At 44.3% G+C, this 21,809-nt stretch overlaps 1 protein-coding gene across 1 annotated transcript in view; it reads left to right on the forward strand.

The window, feature by feature from the left end:
• The window catches only part of LOC129700936 (nardilysin-like), a 77,502-nt gene that overhangs the window by 33,573 nt on the left and 22,120 nt on the right, over positions 1-21,809 (forward strand). Inside the window, 8 exon segments of the mRNA XM_055641777.1 lie at positions 579-633; positions 732-836; positions 2,766-2,889; positions 8,531-8,617; positions 14,621-14,740; positions 15,865-15,916; positions 18,985-19,135; positions 19,756-19,883. Coding sequence (XP_055497752.1) covers positions 579-633; positions 732-836; positions 2,766-2,889; positions 8,531-8,617; positions 14,621-14,740; positions 15,865-15,916; positions 18,985-19,135; positions 19,756-19,883 — 822 coding nt within the window.

Raw genomic sequence — 21,809 nt, forward strand, 5'->3', positions numbered from 1 at the left:
ATCCTAGCTTGTAGAAAATTGTTAATCTACCATTCCAAGCACTAAGCTGTGCGCCACTCACTTCCAATATTATACTGTCCATTGAATAATATCAGAGTGAGTGAGATCTACTAGGCTTTTTAGGAATCTAAGGGCGTTTATTACTCTAAGAGCATTTTGTCACACTCTTTGTTGTCCCAGTTTTAATTTGAAACTATTCTAGAATTACCTTCCCTCCACATTACTTTATTGAATGCATCTGAAATTTACTGTCCATAGCCTTCTAGAATAAAATAACCAGACTTCTTGTAATTTAAAGCTCTGATATTGGTTATCTTTTCTGAGCCTGAATATGTATTTGCCTTTGTACGACCTTTTAGCAGAGGGTAGCAATCAAGAACCATGATTGCTACCCTCTTCCCTGGTCCAGTTTTAACTCAGTGAAGGTAAAGGACTGTCTCAAATGTTCTGTCTACATACTTCAGTAACACATTTGGAGCTGTCTTTATCTACTAAACATTTGGAATTCTTTTACTTTATTTTCTTTGGAATAATAAATAATTTGATAAATGCCTGATTATTTGTATTTTTCTAACCAGAATTTATAAAGAGATTCAGAAGATTGAAGATAATGAATTCCATTACCTGGAACAGGTAATAGCGTGTGCCATTTCTCTTCCTCACAATCTTTGTTTTTGCTAAGTAGTTAGTAATAGAGATAATATCCCTCATCTTTGATATTTTTTCCTTAGACTGATCCCATTGATTTTGTTGAAAATGTTTGTGAAAATATGCAGCTTTTTAAAAAAGAAGATTTTCTCACTGGAGACCAATTGCTGTTTGAGTACAAGCCAGAGGTAAATATTATGAAGTTGATTATTCGATAATAATGCAGGACTGAACTATTGGGAGAAATTTCTGTGAGATTAGCATTGTTGTTATGGGATAAACATAGAAACATAGAAATTAGGTGCAAGAGTAGGCCATTCGGCCCTTCGAGCCTGCACCGCCATTCAATATGATCATGGCTGATCATCCAACTCAGTATCCCGTACCTGCCTTCTCTCCATACCCCCCGATCCCCTTAGCCACAAGGGCCACATCTAACTCCCTCTTAAATATAGCCAATGAACTGGCCTCAACTACCCTCTGTGGCTGAGTGTTCCAGAGATTCACCACTCTCTGTGTGAAAAAAGTTCTTCTCATCTCAGTTTTAAAGGATTTCCCCCCCTTATCCTTAAGCTGTGACCCCTTGTCCTGGACTTCCCCCTAACATCGGGAACAATCTTCCTGCATCTAGCCTGTCCAACCCCTTAAGAATTTTGTAAGTTTCTATAAGATCCCCTCTCAATCTCCTAAATTCTAGAGAGTATAAACCAAGTCTATCCAGTCTTTCTTCATAAGACAGTCCTGACATCCCAGGAATCAGTCTGGTGAACCGTCTCTGCACTCCCTCTATGGCAATAATGTCCTTCCTCAGATTTGGAGACCAAAACTGTACGCAATACTCCAGGTGTGGTCTCACCAAGACCCTGTACAACTGCAGTAGAACCTCCCTGCTCCTATACTCAAATCCTTTTGCAATGAAAGCTAACATACCATTCGCTTTCTTTACTGCCTGCTGCACCTGCATGCCTACCTTCAATGACTGGTATACCATGACACCCAGGTCTCGCTGCATCTCCCCCTTTCCCAATCGGCCACCATTTAGATAATAGTCTGCTTTCCCGTTTTTGCCACCAAAATGGATAACCTCACATTTATCATGGATAACCTCACATTTATAATGGATAACCTCACATTTATGGCAATAATTTTCCTCCATCTGGCAGACTCAAGTTAATATATCAATTATGTTAATACACAGAAGATATGTGGTTCAGGTTAAGTAATTGATTGTGATCTATACACTGTTTATCATGAAGGATATATTTTGTTTGCACCAATCAGAATTTTTCTTAATGCCCACTGAGTAAAGTGATTTTCTTAACACCCATTGTGAGTAAAATTATTTTCCAATTTTCTTGGAAATATCAGAAATAATTTTGCAGAAAGATTAGTTTAATTGGTGTATACAGTATGTTTGCTCTTCTGAGGCTGAAGGTTTAAATTTGTTCAGGAAAATGTCTCGCTGAGTGTTTCTGTAACTTCATCTATCTGTTGGGAGACACCTTAAGTAAAGTGCTCTCCTTGTAGAGCTACTATATATTTTTTCTATTTGCTGAAGAACTCCTTCAATAATTGTAATATAGTTGTTATTTGCATATTATGTAAGAGTACAATATTAATGTGTTACAGCTTGAGATTGGAGAGAGAGGGAGATCTTTTTGTTACTTTGAGACATCTTTTGTCTTTACTTTGTGTTGTTGCTCTTTACCCATCTAAGTTGTTTAAAGAATTGGGGTTATCATCCCTATTAGATTGATTTCCAAGTGTGCTGATTGCTGTGCCAGACCCTCACAAGTATTTCAAAACTTATAGAGTGTATGTTTTATTTCAAAATAGCATTTATTGTAAGTGCACATAGAGAATGGCGAGTCAATTTCCATTTTGAAAAAGTCAACAGAAAAATTGGAAAGAACACATTTTTATGAAAGTTTTCCAATAAATTTAATGTTGGAAGAATTATAAAAAAAGAACCATTTTGGCTTTTCTCTCAAAACAAACCGCTTTGTTTCAATTAATTTGACATCATATTGTTGTAATATAGTGTGCATTTTCTTAATTATACAGTAGATCTGGTCTCTCTTTGTTGGAAAGTGTTTGTTTAAATCTTTTCTTTTCAGGTTATTGCTGCTGCTTTAAACCAACTGACCCCACAGAATGCAAATTTGATTCTCCTTTCTCCCAACAATGAAGGAAAATGTCATCAAACAGAGCGGTGGTTTGGGACGTTGTATGACGTTGAAGGTAAAATGGCTAATGAAAGTAATGTAGCTCAGTAAATATTCACTACCATGACAAAGGCTAGAAATCAGTAAGGAAATAGGCTACATTGAAGGTAGACACATTGTCTAACTCAGCGAGTGAGGCAGTATCTCTGGAGAAATGGAATGGGTGGCGTTTCAGGGCGAGACCCTTCTTCAAACTGATGTTGGGAGGGAGCGGGACAAAGATTGAATGTAGTCGGAGACAGTAAGACTCGTGGGAGAACTGGGAAAGGGATGGAGGGAGAAAACAAGTGCTATCTGAAGTCTACTTATTGCATGTGTAATTGGAGGCAGTAGGATTTGAACCAGTGAAATAGGAAATATTTTAGAAAAATCAGGTATATCATCAATTAGTGTGTAACCCAATTTATTTTTGACGAGTCTAAAAAGATAGACCATGTTATATTGAAGTGTTTTATGGTCTTTCTTCCTCCACTATTTGCAACATCACCCAAGACGATATTCATCCCATCACATTTCCTCCTCCTGCTCCATGTAGGCTTGGTTCTCCGGGAACCCCCGCCCACCACCTGCCCCTCGAACATATGATGGGCCTTGGACCTCTCCTCTCCTTCCTCCTGCTTAGATGTTGTGCGTGTTTCACTGACCTGACCTGCTTACTCACAGGGTTTCGTATTTATGAAGCTACTTGACTGAGGGAAGTCTGGAAATAGATTTTTTGAGGATCAATGAAGAACAAACAACTGTAGATGTTGAAAATTAAATAAAAACAGAAAATTTAAGACGCCTTCAACAGGTTCAATAGCACTATGGAAAGAAATAGTTAATGTTTCAGGTCTTCTTCTTTCGTGTCCATCTTCCATGTTTCAAATGTTGACATCACTGTCATCGTCTGTCGTAATCAGTGAGAGCCATCACGTGTTGCAATAGATGATGGTGGTTGCAGAATCAGCTCGGGATACTTTTAGTTTCCAGCCCCGCGACGTGGACGCATCTGCTATGGGGCCAATGTTTCAAAGGCTACTCTTTTTTCACTTTTCCCCAATTCCTACCCCACCTTGACACACCATCTCTAAATTTCTCTTCAGTTTTTGTCTCTTTTCTTGCTTTCCTCCAGACGACAACTGTTCATCTGGCTCCTGACTGCCCTTCCTCGCAGTTTTTCTTTGCCCCTTAGTTATGTATCCACTCCCGGTCTTGATATTGAGGGTTTGTGGTACTTGCTGTTGCAGTTAAGGTGAAACATTTATGGTTTGCTTTGCAGACTTTAAAAAATATATATATTTAAGGAACTGTGTATTCTGGGGTGTGGCAAAAAAATGTCTGTTCTTGGTTACTTAGAATGAAGCCAGTTTTTGCGTCTTTGGGGTATCATCACCAAATTTATATGCCTAAAATTCAAGCTCCTAAAATGGTGATTGATTTGCACACAATTTTGACAGTGAACTGGATTCTACATTGATTTATGATATAGATTTATCTAAATAGAATTTTTCTTGATTAAGTCCATTCTGTTAAGCTCATCTCATTATTGCAATTGTTCTTAATTTCAATTTTGTAACTTAATATTGGATGCTAGTTTATGTAATGAAAAATGTTCACACGGCAACTCGGAGTAGGTAGATATATCAATCTGCCAATTTTCTTTATTTCCAGCTGTTTGTTAATACTAAGTCCTTGTTATTCACTGAGTTGCTAACCACTGGTCTGTGTACCCTTAAGATTGTTTATGTATTACTGGGCATGTTGGTTAGTGTAACATATTTCTTAATCGGTAATCTGGTGAATCCAGCAGTTGAAGCACAATCTGCAGAAACTGGCAGTTGACATTTTGGGTCAGGACCTTCGGTCTTGACAAAGTGTAGAGAGGAAGTAACCAGCGTAAAGTGTTGGAGGAAAGAGGTAGGACGAGCCTGCAAGTGATAGGTGGATGCAAGTCAGGAGGGGTGATTGCCAAATAATACTCAGATGGAGGAGGGAAGAGTGGAGATGGAAACTAAAGATCATAGAGATGGTCCACTCCTGCAAAATCCAATGGACTAACGAGTAGTACAGAACGGGGCGGGATGTCCACCATTTTAGCAAAGCCGACCCGACTTCCGTGGAATGTGTAAGCAGCAAAGATCATAGAGCGGAGTCGGGTCGGGTTGGTTTCTTTATATGAAAATAGAAATGAGGAAAACTATCAAGGGAATGATTTGGTATGGTAATTGAAAAGTTTCTGAAATACTAACTTAGAATGAAATTGGAGCATGCAAACATTGTCTTTTTTGAGGAGGATGGATGATAGCTTTGGCTTACAGCCCAGGATGGCATTAATTTTAACAAATGTTTGCTTGCTGTCAGAGCAATATTTCAATGACCTGCATTATCTGCAATTCGAACATTAAAAATGGCATGAAGGAGAGGGCAATGCTTAGGAAGGAACTGGAGAAAAGGAATGGGTGACGTTTCGGGTTGAGACCCTTCTTCAGACTGAAAGTCCCTTTCCCGAAACGTCACCCATTCCTTCTCGCCAGAGATGCTGCCTGTCCTGCTGAGTTACTCCAGCATCTTGTGTCTATCTTCGGTTTAAACCAGCATCTGCAGCTCCTTCTTATACACGCAATCTGTCGGGTCGAGGATACAATTGGTGATCGAAATGCAACAGTCAGTGTTCAAGCAAAGATCATAGAGGCGGAGCTGATCTTTGTGTTCAAGGATGATTAATGCACTTGGCTCCAGTTTATGTACTTAACGTCATCCCTGGTTGAAACCGATCCCGGGATGTATTAATCACCAGTAAATTCACGCTTCATTCCTCTCTTTTCATTACTTGTATGACAGTTTCTAAAATCGGCGCGCACAATGCTTTGGGGCCCGTTTGAATGGGTGAAAAATACAGCGATTACGAATCTCGCTGCACTTAGCCCAGTAGAGTTATTTTCTTTACTTGTTTCAATCCGCCTAAATGCAAATTACTACAACATGAAGATTCTTGCCACAAACAACCAAAAAAGCTTGTAATGATTAGCATTTTATTAACATTTCGTCTTTTTATTTTGGATCGAATAAATAAGAGTGATAGACGTTTACACGAATTCGAAATATTTTTTTATTATGGGTAACATTTGAGATTTGTAGAGAAATCTCACTTAATGTTGAGGCACCGTTACTGTAATCCGACGATTAAAATCCCTGCGTTTTAAAATCTAAATATTTCTTTGCTGTAAAATAAATAGTTACACATGGTTATAGCTGGTTACCCTATATTCTGCTAATTGGCATTCATATATATTTTTTAAACCGCCTAAATGATGAATTGCGGGAACAACGTGTTTTTAAAAGAGTTTACTTCAGTTGTGATTAGTTAACGGTGTAAACCATTTGAAAAGGAAACCAATTATATTTTCCCCAAACAAAAATCGAGGAAAAATGTCCCGAGTGCATAAATTCCTAATTCACAATCAAGAAACTGCATCAAGGAACATCGGATTATAATTTGATTTTAGACTCGCAATACGATCCATTAGGAACCGCGACAGTTCTGCATGCGGCGCGCACTTGGGCAAATGAAATGCATCGGTCTTTAGCGATTCAGAACTGTGTTCTGCATTGCAACAATTTCATACATATTGAGCTAGGAGCTGAAGCTAGCGTCTGCAGTTTTAGAGCACGGCACAATTATAAGAAAAATAAGAAAATAAAAATAATTAACTTTATCTGGGTGAGAAGGGTCACAACCCGAAACGTCACCCATTCATTCTCTCCAGAGATGCTGCCTGGCCCGAACCACTGAGTTACTACAGCTTTTTGTGTCCATCTTCGTTGTAAACCAAAGATCATACACTGGAGCAAGATAGTCCACTCCAAAGCAGACGCCATGACCAAAGATCATAGATTGGAGCGGAGACGGAAGCCGGTTACGGAAATGGCGCTGAGGTTTACCCATGACTTACTATGGCTTTTTCGACGAGTGGACTATTTTGCTCCACTCTATGATCTTTGATAGAAACAGAGGTTGGTAGGTGAAAACAAAAGGCTGCTGATTTTGGAATCTGATCAGAAAGAAAGATAAATAATGGAACTGAATGAAGGGTGTGGCAGGTGGGAACTATAGTGAGGAGAGAGAGAAAGGGACAGAGGAGGTGCGTGTTACCTGAAATTGGAGAATTCAATGTTTTTGCCATTGGGTTGTAAACTACACAGATGCAATTTAAAGGGCTTGTCCTCTAATTTGCATTTGATCTCACCCTGACAGTGAAGGACGCTGAGGATAGACATGTGGTGTGGAAATTGAAATGGCTGGAATATTTAGATACCCACAGCGAACTGTGAGCTCAGGTGCTCGGCAAAGTAGTAGCTTAGTCTGCACTTAGTCTTACTGAGTCAGAGGACGCCGCTTCGTGAGCGCCGAATGCAATAAACAAAAATGGAGGAGGAGCAGATGAACAGTTTCACTTGGAAAGACTGTTTAGCTTCCTGGATGGAGATGAGGGACGAGGTGTAGGGACAGGTGTTACACCATTACAGTTGCAGGGGAAACTTCCCTGGGAAGGGGAGGGATGAGTGAAATGAGCTCTCATCTCCCCAATCTTTCAAAAACGTATCTACTTTCACCTTACATACTTCAAATGATCTGGCCCCAGCTGCCCTCTGGGATCTAGAATTTTAGAAATTCACTCTGAAAACTAATTTCTATGCACCTCCTTTTTACACGACCTACCTCTTGGGGTAACTATGTAACTGCTTTGAAACTCTTCCCCCAAGTAAAAAACATTCCCCTTCAGGATCAATAAGGTCAATCCTCAGTCTACTAAATCGTACCCAATTAGTGTAGCCTCTCCAGATTAGACAATCTCCTCATCCCAGGAATATCCTTTGGACTGCCTCCGTTGCTGCCATATCTTTCAGTGCAGTGCTCCAACTGCAGCTTTACCAGCATCCTGTACAATTGTAACAAAACATCCTTATTTCGAAGCTCCAATCTCATTCGGCTAATATGCCTTTTGCCCGCTTAACTACAGCTGCATCTATGTTCAAGTGGTATTTATATTAACAGTCAATGTACAGATGGACCCTAGATGTAGGCCAGGTATGCCCTTCAAGCTGGAACCAGAGATGACATAGACGTTGGTTACACTTGGATCAGAAATGTGGGTAGTTTCCAGTCAGAGCTGGGTCCAAACATGTCCATTGAACTGCTTGGTTTCAGCTTGCATATGCTGGAATGCAAGGCTGCAACGTAATAGAAGTGGTATCCATGAGCAGCCATAGTGTAATTGCCAGCAGCATTTCGTGGTATCTGTTTTCTTGTCATCTACTAGAAGTCTATTTAGTAACCCCTGCAGAATAAAGACTTGATAGGTGTCAGACTTGAACGTTGAGGTGTTTAGTGAGAGTTAACTTTTGTTTTAGAATACCGATAGGACTGTTCTATTTAATTTCATGGTTCTAAACATGTCCAATGAGTAATTTTAAGTAATTGAAAATTATTTTCTGTTTTGATACTAATTAAAACATTGCATGTATGACTATATGGTTTATTGCTGAGGCAAGCTATGGGAATTTTCTCATGGATACACAAATTATGTCCTTTATTTTTCGAATTTGAGGGGAAAAAATAGTCATTTTCCTCAAGTGATTAATTTAAAAGCTGTCTTCATTTCACTATTTGATAGATATTGACAAAGATTGGACTAAAACGTGGGCAGGTGACTTCGAATTGAATCCTGTCCTTCATCTGCCAGAAAAGAATAAATACATAGGTGAGTCGTGTCTTTTCTTTAAAAAAAAAGTTTGTCTTTCGATTTACAGGTAACTTCTATCTATCTATCTATCTATCTATCTATCTATCTATTAATTAATATATAAAACTCTCGTGCCATCCGACCGACTGACGTCCGGCGCCCTTCCTGCCTTTCGATTCGTTCCCGCCGTGCGATGTCACAATGCCCGATGCTCGCAGACGTCCAATCGCGATGCCCGACGCTCGCAGACGTCCAATCGGAATGGATCCATTTACATGTACGGCTTCCGGCCGCATTTCTTCCTTTAATTCCCTGCAACTCCAAAACCAGACGCAGAATCGCCGACATCTTTTCCATTTCGGTAGAGATTTCACTTTTTCTTTCTAAGTATCCGCTCCTCATTACATTTTGTCGTGTTTAAGTACACGTTTTTAATCAAATCCTTCACCCCACCCCCAGTATTTCAAAAATAAACTGGCTTCTCACCCATAGAAGCAGCCCCAGCCCCTGATGAACGTTCCATCGTGTAATGTCACAATGCCCAATGTTCACATATGTCCAATCAGAATGGAATCATTTACATATGCCATTGCAGGAGCCCCAGTCCATGGTGAACGTTCCATCGTGTGATGTCACAATGCCCAATGCTGAAAGACATTGTTGCCATATTGGGAGTACAGAGAATAGGCTGTGGGCCGAGGAGCTTTATTCTGCAGTTTCGTGACCCAAGTCACCAAACTACATGAAATTTTCACATATTGTGTAAAAATATTTATATAAATCACCCCTGAAACTCGATATGAAGAAGACTTGCACATTTTTATTAAATTAGAGAAAAACGGGAAAAATGTCGGGAATTTTTTAGTCCAATGAAAGCACGTTTGACATTGAGTTGACAAGCGGGACACAGTTTAAGGATAAAGGGGAAATCCTTTAGTACTGAGATGAGGAAAACATTTTTCACACAGATAGTGGTGAGTCTCTGGAACTCTCTGCCACAGAAGGTAGTTGAGGCCAGTTCATTGGCTATATTTAAGAGGGAGTTAGATGTGGCCCATGTGGCTAAAGGGATCAGGGGGTATGGAGAGAAGGCAGGTACAGGAAACTGAGTTGGATGATCAGCCATGATCATATTGAATGGCGGTGCAGGCTCGAAGGGCCGAATGGCCTACTCCTACACTTAATTTCTATGTTTCCCTCTCCTCACCCCTCTCCCTCTCCCGCCCATCTCTCTCTCTCCCCCAACCCCTTCCCTCTCTACCACCACCCCCTTCCCTCTACCCCTCTGTCCCTCTTTCACAACTCCCCCTACCCCCTCCCTCCCCATTCTTCCACTTCTATCCCCTTTACCCCACGCCTCTCCCACCCCCACCCCCTCTCTCCCCTCCCCTCCCTCCTCTCCTCTCTCCCCCACCCTTTCCCCTACCCCTCTGTCCCTCTTCCACCACTCCCCGTCCCTCTTCTACCACTCCCGCTACCGCTACCCCTCTAACCTTCCCACCCTCCCCACTCTTTCACTTCTCTCACACTCTCTCCTCCCCCTCTCCTCACCTCTCTCTCCCATCCCTCTCTCCCCCCCCCCCCCTTCCCTCTCTACCCCCATCCCCTTCCCTCTCTCCCCCCCACCTCCTTCCCCCCCTATCCCTCTGTCCCTCTTTCATCACTCCCGCTACCCCTCTCCTCCTCCCCTCCCCACTCTTCCACTTCTCTCCCCCTTCCCCCCCACTCCCCCTCCCCACCCTTTCCCCCCCTTCCCCCCCCCCCCCCCCCCCCCCCCCCCCCCCCCCCCCCCCCCCCCCCCCCCCCCCCCCCCCCCCCCCCCACCCCCCCCCCCCCCCCCCCCCCCCTATCCCGTTTCCTCCTCCTCCCTCCCCTCTTCACACCTCACGCCCCCCTCCCCCCGCAAACCCCCCCAACGGGTCTGCACTTGGTTTAGTTATTATATAAAAGTCTGTGGCTGCCGCCTGCCGTCCGTCCGATTGCCTGTCTGCCTTTTGCATTGTTCCCATCATGTGATCTCACAATGCCCAATGCTCGCAGATGTCCTATCGGGATGGATCCATTTACATATGCCTTTGCACCAGCCCCAGCCCCTGGTGAACGTTCCATCGTGTGATGTCACAATGCCCAATGCCCAAAGACATTCTTGCCATAGATGGAGTACAGAGAAGGTTCACCAGACTGATTCCTGGGATGTCAGGACTTTCATATGAAGAAAGACTGGATAGACTCGCTAGAATTTAGAAGATTGAGGGGTGATCTTATAGAATCTTATGTTTCTATGTTTCCTTCTCCTCACCCCCCTCCCCTCTCCCACCCATGCCTCTCTCCCCCCCACCCCCCTTCACTCTCTACCCTACCCCCTTCCCTCTCCCCCCGCCCCCTTCCCCTATCCCTCTGTCCCTCTTCCACAACTCCCCCTACCCCTCCCACCCCACTCTTCCACTTCTCTCCTTTCCCCCCCACTCCCCCCCCACTCTTTCCCCTCTCTCCCCCCCACCCCTCTCTCCTCCCCCCCCCCCCCTCCCCATCCCTCCCCTCCCCCCATCTCCCTCCCCCATCCCCTCTCTCACCCCTACTCCAATCTCCTTTCCCTCCCAAATCTGACCTGGTTTCCTCCTCCTCCTCTCCCCTCCTTCCCCTCTTCTCACCCCCCTCCCCCCACCTGTGTGTTTGGGGTGTGGTTAATGTGAGTGTGATGCCGCAGCCCCCCCCCCCCCCCCCCCCCCCCCCCCCCCCACCCGCAAACGCCGTTGGGGGGAAAACAGACCCAACGGGTCTGCACTTGGTCTAGTTATTATATAAAAGTCTGTAGCTGCCGCCTGCCGTCCGTCCGCCGGCTGCCGGCTGCCTTTCTTCCTTTTGATTTGTTTCCATCGTGTGATGTCACAATGCCCAATGCTCACAGATGTCCAATCGGACTTTCTTCCTTTCATTCACTGCAACTCCGAAACCAGACGCAGAATCGCCGACATCTTTTCCATTTCGGTAGAGATTTCACTTTTCTTTCTAAGTATCCGCTCCTCATTACATTTTGTCATGTTTAAGTACACGTTTTTAATCAAATCCTTCTCCCCCCCCCCCCAATATTTCAAAAATAAACTGGCTTCTCACCCATAGAACCAGCCCCAGCCCCAGCCCATGGTGAACGTTCCATTGTGTGATGTCACAATGCCCAATGCTCAAAGACATTGTTGCCATAGAGGGAGTACAGAGAAGGTTCACCAGACTGATTCCTGGGATGTCAGGACTTTCATATGAATAAAGACTGGATAGACTCGGCTTGTACTCGCTAGATTTTAGAAGATTGTATCTTATATAGTATCTTATAGAAACTTACAAAATATTTAAGTGATTGGACAGGCTAGATGCAGGAAGATTGTTCCAGATGTTGGGAAGTCCAGAACAAGGGGTCACAGTTTAAGGATAAGGGGTAAATCTTTTATGACCGAGATGAGAAAAACATTTTTCACACAGGAGAGAGTGGTGAATCTCTGGAATTCACTGGCACAGAAGGACAGTTCATTGGCTATATTTAAGAGGGAGTTGGATGTGGCCCTTGTGGCTAAAGGGATCAGGGGGTATGGAGAGAAGGCAGGTACAGGATACTGAGTTGAATGATCAGCCATGATCATATTGAATGGTTGTGCAGCCTCAAAGGGCCGAATGACCTACTCCTGCACTTAATTTCTATGTTTCCCTCTCCTCACCCCTCACCCTCTCCCACCCATCCCTCTCTCCCAACCCCCTTTCCCTCTCTACCCCACCCCCTTCCCTCTCTCCACCCGCCCCATTCCTCCTACCCCTCTGTCCCCTCTTCCATCACTCCCCCCTACCCCTCTCCTCCTCCCTCCCCACTCTTCCACCTCTATCCTTCCCCCTCCACTCTCCCTTCCCACTCTTTCCCCTCTCCCCATCCCCCCCCTCCCTCGCATCTCTCTCCCATCCCCCTCTCTCTCACCCCCTACTACGCTCTCCTTTCCCTCCCAAATCTGTCCCGTTTCCTCCTCCTCATCTCCCCTCCCTCACCTCTTCTCATCCCCCTCCCCCCCACCTGTGTGTTTGAGGGGTGGTTAATGTGAGCGTGATGCCGCAGCCCCCCCCCCCCCCCCCCCCCCCCCCCCCCGGAAACGCCCGTTGTGGATACAGACCCAACGGGTCTGCACTTGGTCTAGTTGTTATATAAAATTCTGTGGCTGTCGCCTGCCGTCCGTCCGTCCAGCTGCCGGCTGCCTTTCTTCCTTTTGATTCGCTCCTTCCTATCACCTTCCAACACACTTCAAAACAACGTTGCAAGACAGGAACACTCTGAACTTTTCACCTCAATGGGATATCACAGCAAGTGCTTCAACAGGAGGGGGAGGGCCAATTGGTATTGCAATTGGAACTGCTGCAGCAGGCAGGGGAGGTGCAATTGGAATTTTTTTTCAATCCACTGCTGAGGAAGGCAGGGGAGTGCTGGAATCTTACATTTGGGAACGGCTTCAGTTCCGTTGGAGGAGACGGGTGCATGGTGGAATATTGGGTTGGGGGATCACACCATTGGAGTAGACCCAACGGGTCTGCACTTGGTCTAGTACATAACTAAAACTCTGATCTTGTGCTCTTCCGGTTTGCGGGTTTTTTTTATTTGCACAAAAACGGTACGTTATAGTGTTACAATTTTTCGCCAGGTTACTCGCCGTTCCCCTGTGCTGCAAGTGCAACAAATTTCGTTCCGATCGGTGGTATATTGTAAAAGTTATCGAGGTTTAAAAAATTAAAAACTGTGCACGCGTAGATTCCTTCAATCAGCACCGCGCAGATTGATCTCTTCTCCTGTCAGTCAATGCCACGGCCGGGATGGCGACGACCCTTCCTGCATCACCGGCGGCGGCCTCTCCCACCTCAGTCACAAACTCCTCTCTGCCTTCCTCACAGTAACTTGTCCATCGTCTCCCCCACCACCGGCGGCGGCCGCGGGGGTGGTTCAGTGGAGGCCCTGGTCCCGTCTCTCTCACATTCATCACTCGCCCCTCTCCTCCGCCTGCCCTCTGCGGCAATGGCAGTCCCGTCTACCCGTCTCCCCAGGTCCGTCTCCTCTGCCGCCGCCGTTGCGGTAACTTGCCCTCATGGCCTTCTCGGAGGAGGTCTTCTCCACCAGCTCATCGAAACTTGTGGTGCCCACCGTGCCGAAAACAGACTCCATCCCCCCCCACTCCCGGCAGTGGCAGCAGCGAGCAGGCAGGCATGGTGGGGACGGGCTTAGCGGCGGCTGAGCCGGAGTGGGTGGAGGGAGAGTTGAGTTGCAGGGTGGCTGAGCAGTTTGCGAGGAGTTTCTCACGCGCGCACACACTCGCGCGCGCACACACGCACGCACGCACGCACACACACACACACACCTGCAAATGCTGCTTATCGTGGATGGAGGGTGTCACTAAGGGTGGGGGAGGAGAGGGGAAATCCTGGGGAGGGGAGGAGGGAGCGTGGGGGGATTGAGGGAGAGGAAAGGGTAGGGAGGGAGTGGAGGAGAGGAGGGGGAATAGAGGGAGAAATGTGGGGAAGGTAGGGAGTGGGGAATAGAGGGAGAGGAGGGCCGTGGGAGAGGTCAGGAGGGATAGTGGAGGGATGGGGGAGGTCAGGAGTGGGGGATAGTGGAGTAGCGAGGGGAGAGGAGTTGTGGAGGGAGTGACTGGGTAAGAGAAGGGAGAGGTGGGGAGAGGGGAAAGAAGAGGATGGTGAAGAGGAGGGGGAAGGAGCACTGGGGGGGATATGGGGAAATGAGCCGTACCTGCACAGTTGGGGGCTATGCGTGAGTGGTGCAATATTGCGTTGGGGGGGATGGGTTGCATTGGGGGAACAGGTGAGTGGTGAAATATTGCATTGGGGAACGGGTTGCGTTGGGGGACCAGTCCCTTGTGACAGGGACCCAACGAGTCCCACTTAGTCTAGTACAAACTAAAATCTTAAGAAAAGTTTTAAGCCAGTAAACATTAACCTTCTCGTAGCTAACGGTAGAAATAATGGTTTCCTGTTTTCCAGCAACTGATTTTACACTAAAGAGCTCTGACTGCAATGATACTATATATCCTGCGAAAATTGTAAATAATCCGTGTGGATGCTTGTGGTACAAAAAAGATACTAAGTTTGAAATTCCTAAAGGTAAGTTACCTCTTTACTTTTTATTCCTAATTTATATTAAATGAAAGGTGCATCAATAAATATGTCCTGGTCATAGGGTTGAGAACATCTCAGTCTAGACTTTGAGTGTAGACTAAGATGTGGTGGATGTGGCCTTCTCCACATTGGTGAGACCTAAAGTGTAGAATGGGTGACCATTTTGTGGCACTTGCATTTTGTCCGCAATGGACATTTTGAGCTTCTGATTGAATGTCATTATCACTCGCCTTCCCCTTCTCACACTGATCGTGCCTTTCTCCAGTGCCGCGGAGAAGCCAAACACAAACTAGAAAAAGAGCACTGCTTGGATAGCCTATGGCCCAGTGGTATGAACATTGAATTTTCTAATTTCAGTTAACTTACTCCACAGTGCTTCTTTCCCACTCCTACATCCACCCAGGTTTCTATCCCTTTGATTGCTGTTTCCATCTCTATTCCCCACAATACCTAAACATCATCGTCCCTCACTTGCAATCAAACCCAAGTTCATTGTTTCTTCTCCCTTGGTTTACTGTTCTAATTTTCTACCCCATCAACTCACCATCCCTTCCTTATTTAATTCCACCAGTCATCAACATATTCCTGTCTCTACCTTTCTCCATTCTCTCCCCTCCCCCACCTGCCATTTTTTGTTTTAACTTATGGTTCAAACTATCATCTACCAACCACTATCTCACCCTTTCACTTCTATGTACTAGCTAACTCCTCTCTACACTACTCTCAATCCTGGCCCAAAACATCAACCACTCCTTTGCTTCCACAGATGCTGCTTGGCCTTGATGCTGACTTCTTCCAGCAATTTATATTTTGCTCCAGATTCCAGCATTTGTGTATCTCATGTTTCCTGTCTAATCATGTCCCTGCATGCAAAGCATCTTCAAGGTTATATTGTAATATTGTTTTTGTATAATGTACATCATTGTAAAATAGTCATTTTTATTTGGTGTTAAAACAATTAATTTAAAGCATATAATCTCATTGGTAATACCTTTTGGAAGATAACAAAGGTATTTATTTTAGATTTTCATTTATCTGGCATTGGAAATGCTTGTTACAACAATTAGTTTGTATATTACTGCTTTCATGATCGGATTATTATTTTACAGGTTACACCCGCTTCCATTTGATATCGCCTAACATTCATAAGTCTTCAGAAAAGTAAGAGTTTAACCAATGTATAAATATACACAACTTCTAAAGAAATAAGAGTGACCATTAAAACTGTCATAAATGCGGCACAAATTAGATCATGTAAGATTTACAATTACAGAATATTGTAGAAATGTATTTAATTGAAAATAATTCAATAATTATTGATTTAAGAAAGAAACGGTGATATATGACAATGACATTTCAGAGAAAAAACACCTGGAATAGTCAAGACTGACACAAAGGGAACGCAGAGGATGGCAACATAGATAAGATGGCAGTAAACATGAAAACACATTTATAATTAACTGAGATCGTTAATAAAAGGAGGGACCTATCACAGCTGCATTTTTGTAATGTGACATTATAACGATCTCCGTTAACTGTAAATGTGTTTTCATGTTTACTGCCCTTATCTATGTTGTCATCCTCTGCGTTCCCTTTTTTGTCAGTCTTGACTATTCCAGGTGTTTTTTCTCTGAAATGTCATTGTCATATATCACTGTTTCTTTCCAAGTTTCCATCAATATTAGCTTGCTCTGGAGGTTATGAACGTTGGGTATATTTCAAGGATGATATATGTTCTCTAGATTTCATTAGGAAGCTTTTTTAAAGTGCAGATTTTTTTTTAAATTGCAAGGGCCACAATGAGGGAGGCTGGGAGATCGGGACTACACCCTTAGCTTGTGAGAGATCTGTTCATTTGTCTGATGGTAAAGGGGAAGCTGTTCTTGAATCTGTTGGTCTATGTTTTTAAGTTATATATTCTGCCTGACCAGAAAAGGGAGAAGAGAGCATGATGGGATGTTTCCTAAAGTCGATGACTAGCTCCTAGTTGTAATTATAACAACATTAAATGTGCCATTGATAGGTTTGAAGATTAAATACTGAGCAAAAGGGGAACAAAAATGCACAAACATTAAGCTAACTTGGGCAAAGTACTAAACTAGCATGGCAAGCCCAGCCTGACCCAATCTAAACTAGAATATTTTATTGAAATGTATACTCCATGTGTGGATGACGTGTGGTTTGGTAGCTTGACTCTACTCTACATTATTCCAATGCATTTGGAACCCATGAGTTAGAAATCCTGTGCTTTATTTTTTATTAAGCTGTGCTCCCCAAATCCCTTGCATCACAACAATTGTGTTCACTATTTGCATCTGTGCTTGTTGACTTCATGCTTGTTATCAAGTTCCTCCATGCATTTGATACTCTCCACCAAACAAAGCAAAATGAAGGGAGCCAAAACTAATCTAGCAGCTGCCGAGAATGAAGATGGACCCAGCATGCCGCCCGTGGCCATGTGTGTGTGGATCCAGTTTAAATTCCATTTGGAATATTTTGGAGGACCAAGAACCAAGCGGGCAGTTGCCTGCAGGGGATGCTATGAAGTAGTCGAGCTCAGCCCTGCAGACTGGAGAGTCGAGGAGAAGGGAGTTGATGGCGACGATGGACGAGAGGAGTGGGCTAGTGGGAGAGGGATCAGGATATTGCCTTCAGCGTCTTCAAGATAGGCTGCAGGAGGTGCTCCCTGGACACAAAGGCGGTTACGCGAGGAGAGGGACATTGGTTCACAGACTGAGCCGGTCGTGGGAGACTGAAGAGACCATACAGCAACTTGGGCTTACTTGGATCAGGGGCGCTCCAGTACATCCAGTATGTGAACTGGACTGTGGACATTGGACTTTTTCTTTTTGTAAATGGTGCCAAAGTATGGATACTGTGCATATGTGAGCTATACAAAAAAGGAATTTCACTGTTCAGTGCATATTTCCAAGCTTCCAATTTTGTAGATCTCATCACTCTCATATTCTTCTGCTGCTAAGGAAGGTGAGGAAGTTTACCTTGATGACTCCTGCTCAATGACTCTAACATCCACCATCATGAGGTGCTATGAGTGACAGTTGATGGTACACATTAACTCTAGCCTCCCAGCCAGCCTTGGTCCACTGTAGCTTGCTTACTGTTATTACAGATCCCCAGATTCCTTCGAAACCTTGCTATTGTTTTGATGTAATTAGGAGGCAGCCATGATCCCATTGTGCTCGCTGCCTAGCTACCATGAAACAAAACGCGCGATTGGTCAATTGGCGTCCTACTCAATGTCAAATGTGCATTGATTGGACAATTACTACTCGGAAACTTTGCAGTTTTTCTAATATTTAAAAAATATGTGCAAGTTTTGGTCTTGACGAGTTTCAGATATGATTTCTATAATAATTTTACACAATATGTTATAAATACAGTAGATACATGATTTGGGTCACGAAATGAAAAAGTACCTTGGCCCACAGTCTAAGAGCAGAGCATGTGTAGTTCAATAGTTCACTGGTTTGAATATATGAACAATAAATATACAGATTAAGGGAATAATAGTTATGAAATCAGTACTTGGTGAATGATAATAGTTCTTGCTGTACTATAAGCTTTAGGGTGGAAAGCATTTAGTTAGATTTGCCTTGCTTCACAGATGGCTTTTAGTCCACCGTGTCCATGCTGACACATCACGCACTTACCCATAGTAATTGCATTTTTTATTTTGCATTCCCATTATACCATCATCATGATTCTTCTGCCACCCATCTACATGGGAGGTAATTTACAGGGGGTAGTTAATTTACCAACCAGCATGACTGGCATGTGAGATAGCACCATTGGGGGAACCCTTATGATCGTGGCGAGAATGTGGAAACTACACATAGCATCCTAGGTCAAGACTGAGCTCACATTACTGAGATTGCGAGGCAGCAATACTAAGTGTTTTGTATCTGTGCTACCCATAATGGTGACACTTTAACGTTTCTTGAGTACCTTTCAAAGTACCTGCTTGGAGAATGTAATATTTTCCCCTAATTGTCCAAATGAAAATTTTATGCTGGATCTATGTTCCCTACATTAGTAGGCTTCATGGGTTTAAACTATTTTCAATCTCATGGCTTAATGTTACGTGCTCAAGAAGCCAATTTGAAAAGGTTACTAACAGAAGTAATTGCGCACAGATTTTTAGAGATTTAAGGTATTTTGTGGATTGTGCCTGTCTGTTTAACTCTACACATCCCTTTATTTGCCCATAGCTTGGTGCTGTTTGACTTATTTGTCAACATAGTGGCTCACAACTTAGCTGAACCTGCATATGAAGCCGATGTTGCTCAGTTGGAGTATAAACTAGTGGCTGAAGAGCATGGATTGGTCATCAAAGTAAAAGGATTTAACCACAAACTTGAGGTATGTAGGGTTCAATCTGAATTTCATTGATTGCATTGTTTATTTAACCACAAACTGTTTCTCACTCAACTGTAATTCCTTATTTTGAGTACAAACTCGCAAGTGAAAGGAATAACAATTTGATATTTTAGCTACAATATTGTTTGTGTAAATGTTTTGGTGACCCTAGCATTAGTCATTGGGTTACGGAAATTCGCCCTTGCAGAATTTGCAAATCGGTATCCAAAAATTTGAGATTATGAAAAAAATTTGGAGACTTGGAGTTTGAAAGTTGAATGATGTGAGCGGTTCCATAGATTTGAGAACTGACAAACAATGCAACAGGGTTTGTTGTAGCACATGGAATATAAATAATGAAGATTGGAATCTTGACATTGGCTGCTGAGGCCTGAGTTCTCATTTGAGTTTGGGTGGCAACCTTCCTGCAGAGGAAGGGCATTGAATTGACAGTAAACTAAGGAAGGGTATAATATAAACAAATCAAGTGGAGTTTGCTTTGTGAAAAACTTTCATTCCAATTTCTCAAATAATGTAAATGCAAAAGTAGATTGTATTGCTCATAAAAGTGCATGATATTTGCTAAATTCCACAGCTAAATCATTTAAATTATTTCTCTCCAGCTTCTGTTTCAACTCATAGTTGATCATCTGACTGACTTTGCAACCACTCCAGATGTGTTTGGAATGATTGTGGAACAATTAAAAAAAAGTTACTTCAATGTTCTAATCAAACCTGAAAAACTGGGAAAGTAAGTGATTTCATTTATGTTTTGAGTGATTTTTGTCATTTTTAAGAGTTTGGCACGTGACCTCTTCCTGCATTCCCAATGTTTTAATCACATCTTCAGAAAAATCTTTATTGTATCTAATATGAATTAATTGACAATATAAATTTATTTCATTTATAGGATGTGAATATTGTTGCCATGATTATCATTTATTGCCGCACCCAAGTCCTTGAATAAGTGTGGTGATGACAACTAAGCGGCTTGCTAAATTATTTTGAAGGGGAGTTAAAATTCAACAACTACAGATAAAATGGAGTATTTATTTATCCCCATTCTTTGGCTTCTGCCAGTCAGCCAATCTTCTGTCAATGGTAGTACCTGTCCTCCTATACCATGGGCTCCTATTTTGTTTAGCAGTCTTGCATGCCGTACCTTATCAAAGGCCTTTTGAAAATCCAAGTAAACAACACCCTCTGACTCTCCTTTGTCTATCCTGCTTGTTACTTCCTCAAAGAATTCCAACAGATTTGTCAGGCAAGATCTCCCCTTTAACAAAACCATGTTGACCATGGCCTATTTTATCATGTGCTTCCAAGTACCCAAAACCTCAACCTTCATAATGGACTCTATATTCTTACCAGCCACTGAAGTTAACGCGGGCAAATAAAGGAGCCACATATGGTTCAAACAAGGAGAACTTTATTGTTCACGTGAAGAGATCAACACACACGCGAATGGGGGAGGGCTGACCCAAGTCTCCATACTTATACTAGGGCGCACCCCTAAACCTCGTGACAACTGCTTCCCACCATTACCCAGTCATGTGACCCTACCCCCGACTGCCAAGGGTTCGAATACAGGTGGCCGAACCACAAGGTAACACCACAGGACCCCCCCTCCCAGAACCCGAATCACGAAACTGAAAGGGTAGACGAATGTGGCATTTCCCCCGCACATCCACCAACAGGGATTGAGCCTTGAGGAAATCTGCGCCCAGCAACGGCTGGGAGACATTGGCCACCGTAATGGTCCAGGTGAAATGGCAGGGGCCAAAGATGAGCGGGATCATGCGAACCGTTGACTGCAGTGAGAGAAGGCCCCCGCTTGCCGGAACGAGTGTACATCCCCGACGGGGGTAAAACGCTAATTTCCGCACCCGTGTCAACCAGGAACCGTCATCCTGAGTGCCGATCCCATGCGTAGAGGCGATGTTTTAGGCTGACCGCCGTGGCAACTACTGGGGGCCGGCCCTCGCGTTTCCGGATACAAGCAGGGCAGGCGGCACTGACAGGCTGCGGGGCCCAAGCGCTGGTGGTAATAACACCTCACGGGCAGCGCAGCGGGACTCCCAGTGGGCGCAGGGCCTGGTTTCTGTGCCCTCCAAGGTACCGCCGCTACTCGATCGTTCGAGCCAATGCCCTGCTGCTTGGCTTGCAACAGCTCATCGGCTCGCTCTGCTAGCTACAGAGGCTCTGGAAAATCCTCACAGGTGAGCAGGAGGTGGATGTCGTCTGGCATCTGCTCCAGGAAGGCGTGCTCGAAGAGCAGGCAGGGCCGATGGCCGTCCATTAGGGTGAGCATCTCGCTCATCAGCTCTTGACGGCTTGCGAATGCCGAGGCCGCCCATGTGTAGGAGCCGCGCAGCGCGGTCCCGGCGGCTGAGCCCAAAGGTCTGCAAAATCAGCGCTTTAAGGCCCTCATATTTGTCCTGATCTGGCGGCGCTCGGACGGAAAGGGACCAGGCGACCGGCCGTCTCCTGATCCAACGCGCCCATTACATAGTAGTACCGGGTGTCGTCGGCTGTGATGCGCCGAATGTGGAACTAGGCCTTGGCTTGTTGGAACCACACCTGGGGCTGCGAAGTCCAAAACACGAGCGGCTTCAGGGAGACAGCGTTCTGCTGGGCTGGAATGTCGGCAACCTCGGGCTGCTGAGGTTGGTCGTTG

This window comes from Leucoraja erinacea, chromosome 10 (assembly GCF_028641065.1).
Source record: "Leucoraja erinacea ecotype New England chromosome 10, Leri_hhj_1, whole genome shotgun sequence".
Classification (NCBI taxonomy): Eukaryota; Metazoa; Chordata; class Chondrichthyes; order Rajiformes; family Rajidae; genus Leucoraja; species Leucoraja erinaceus.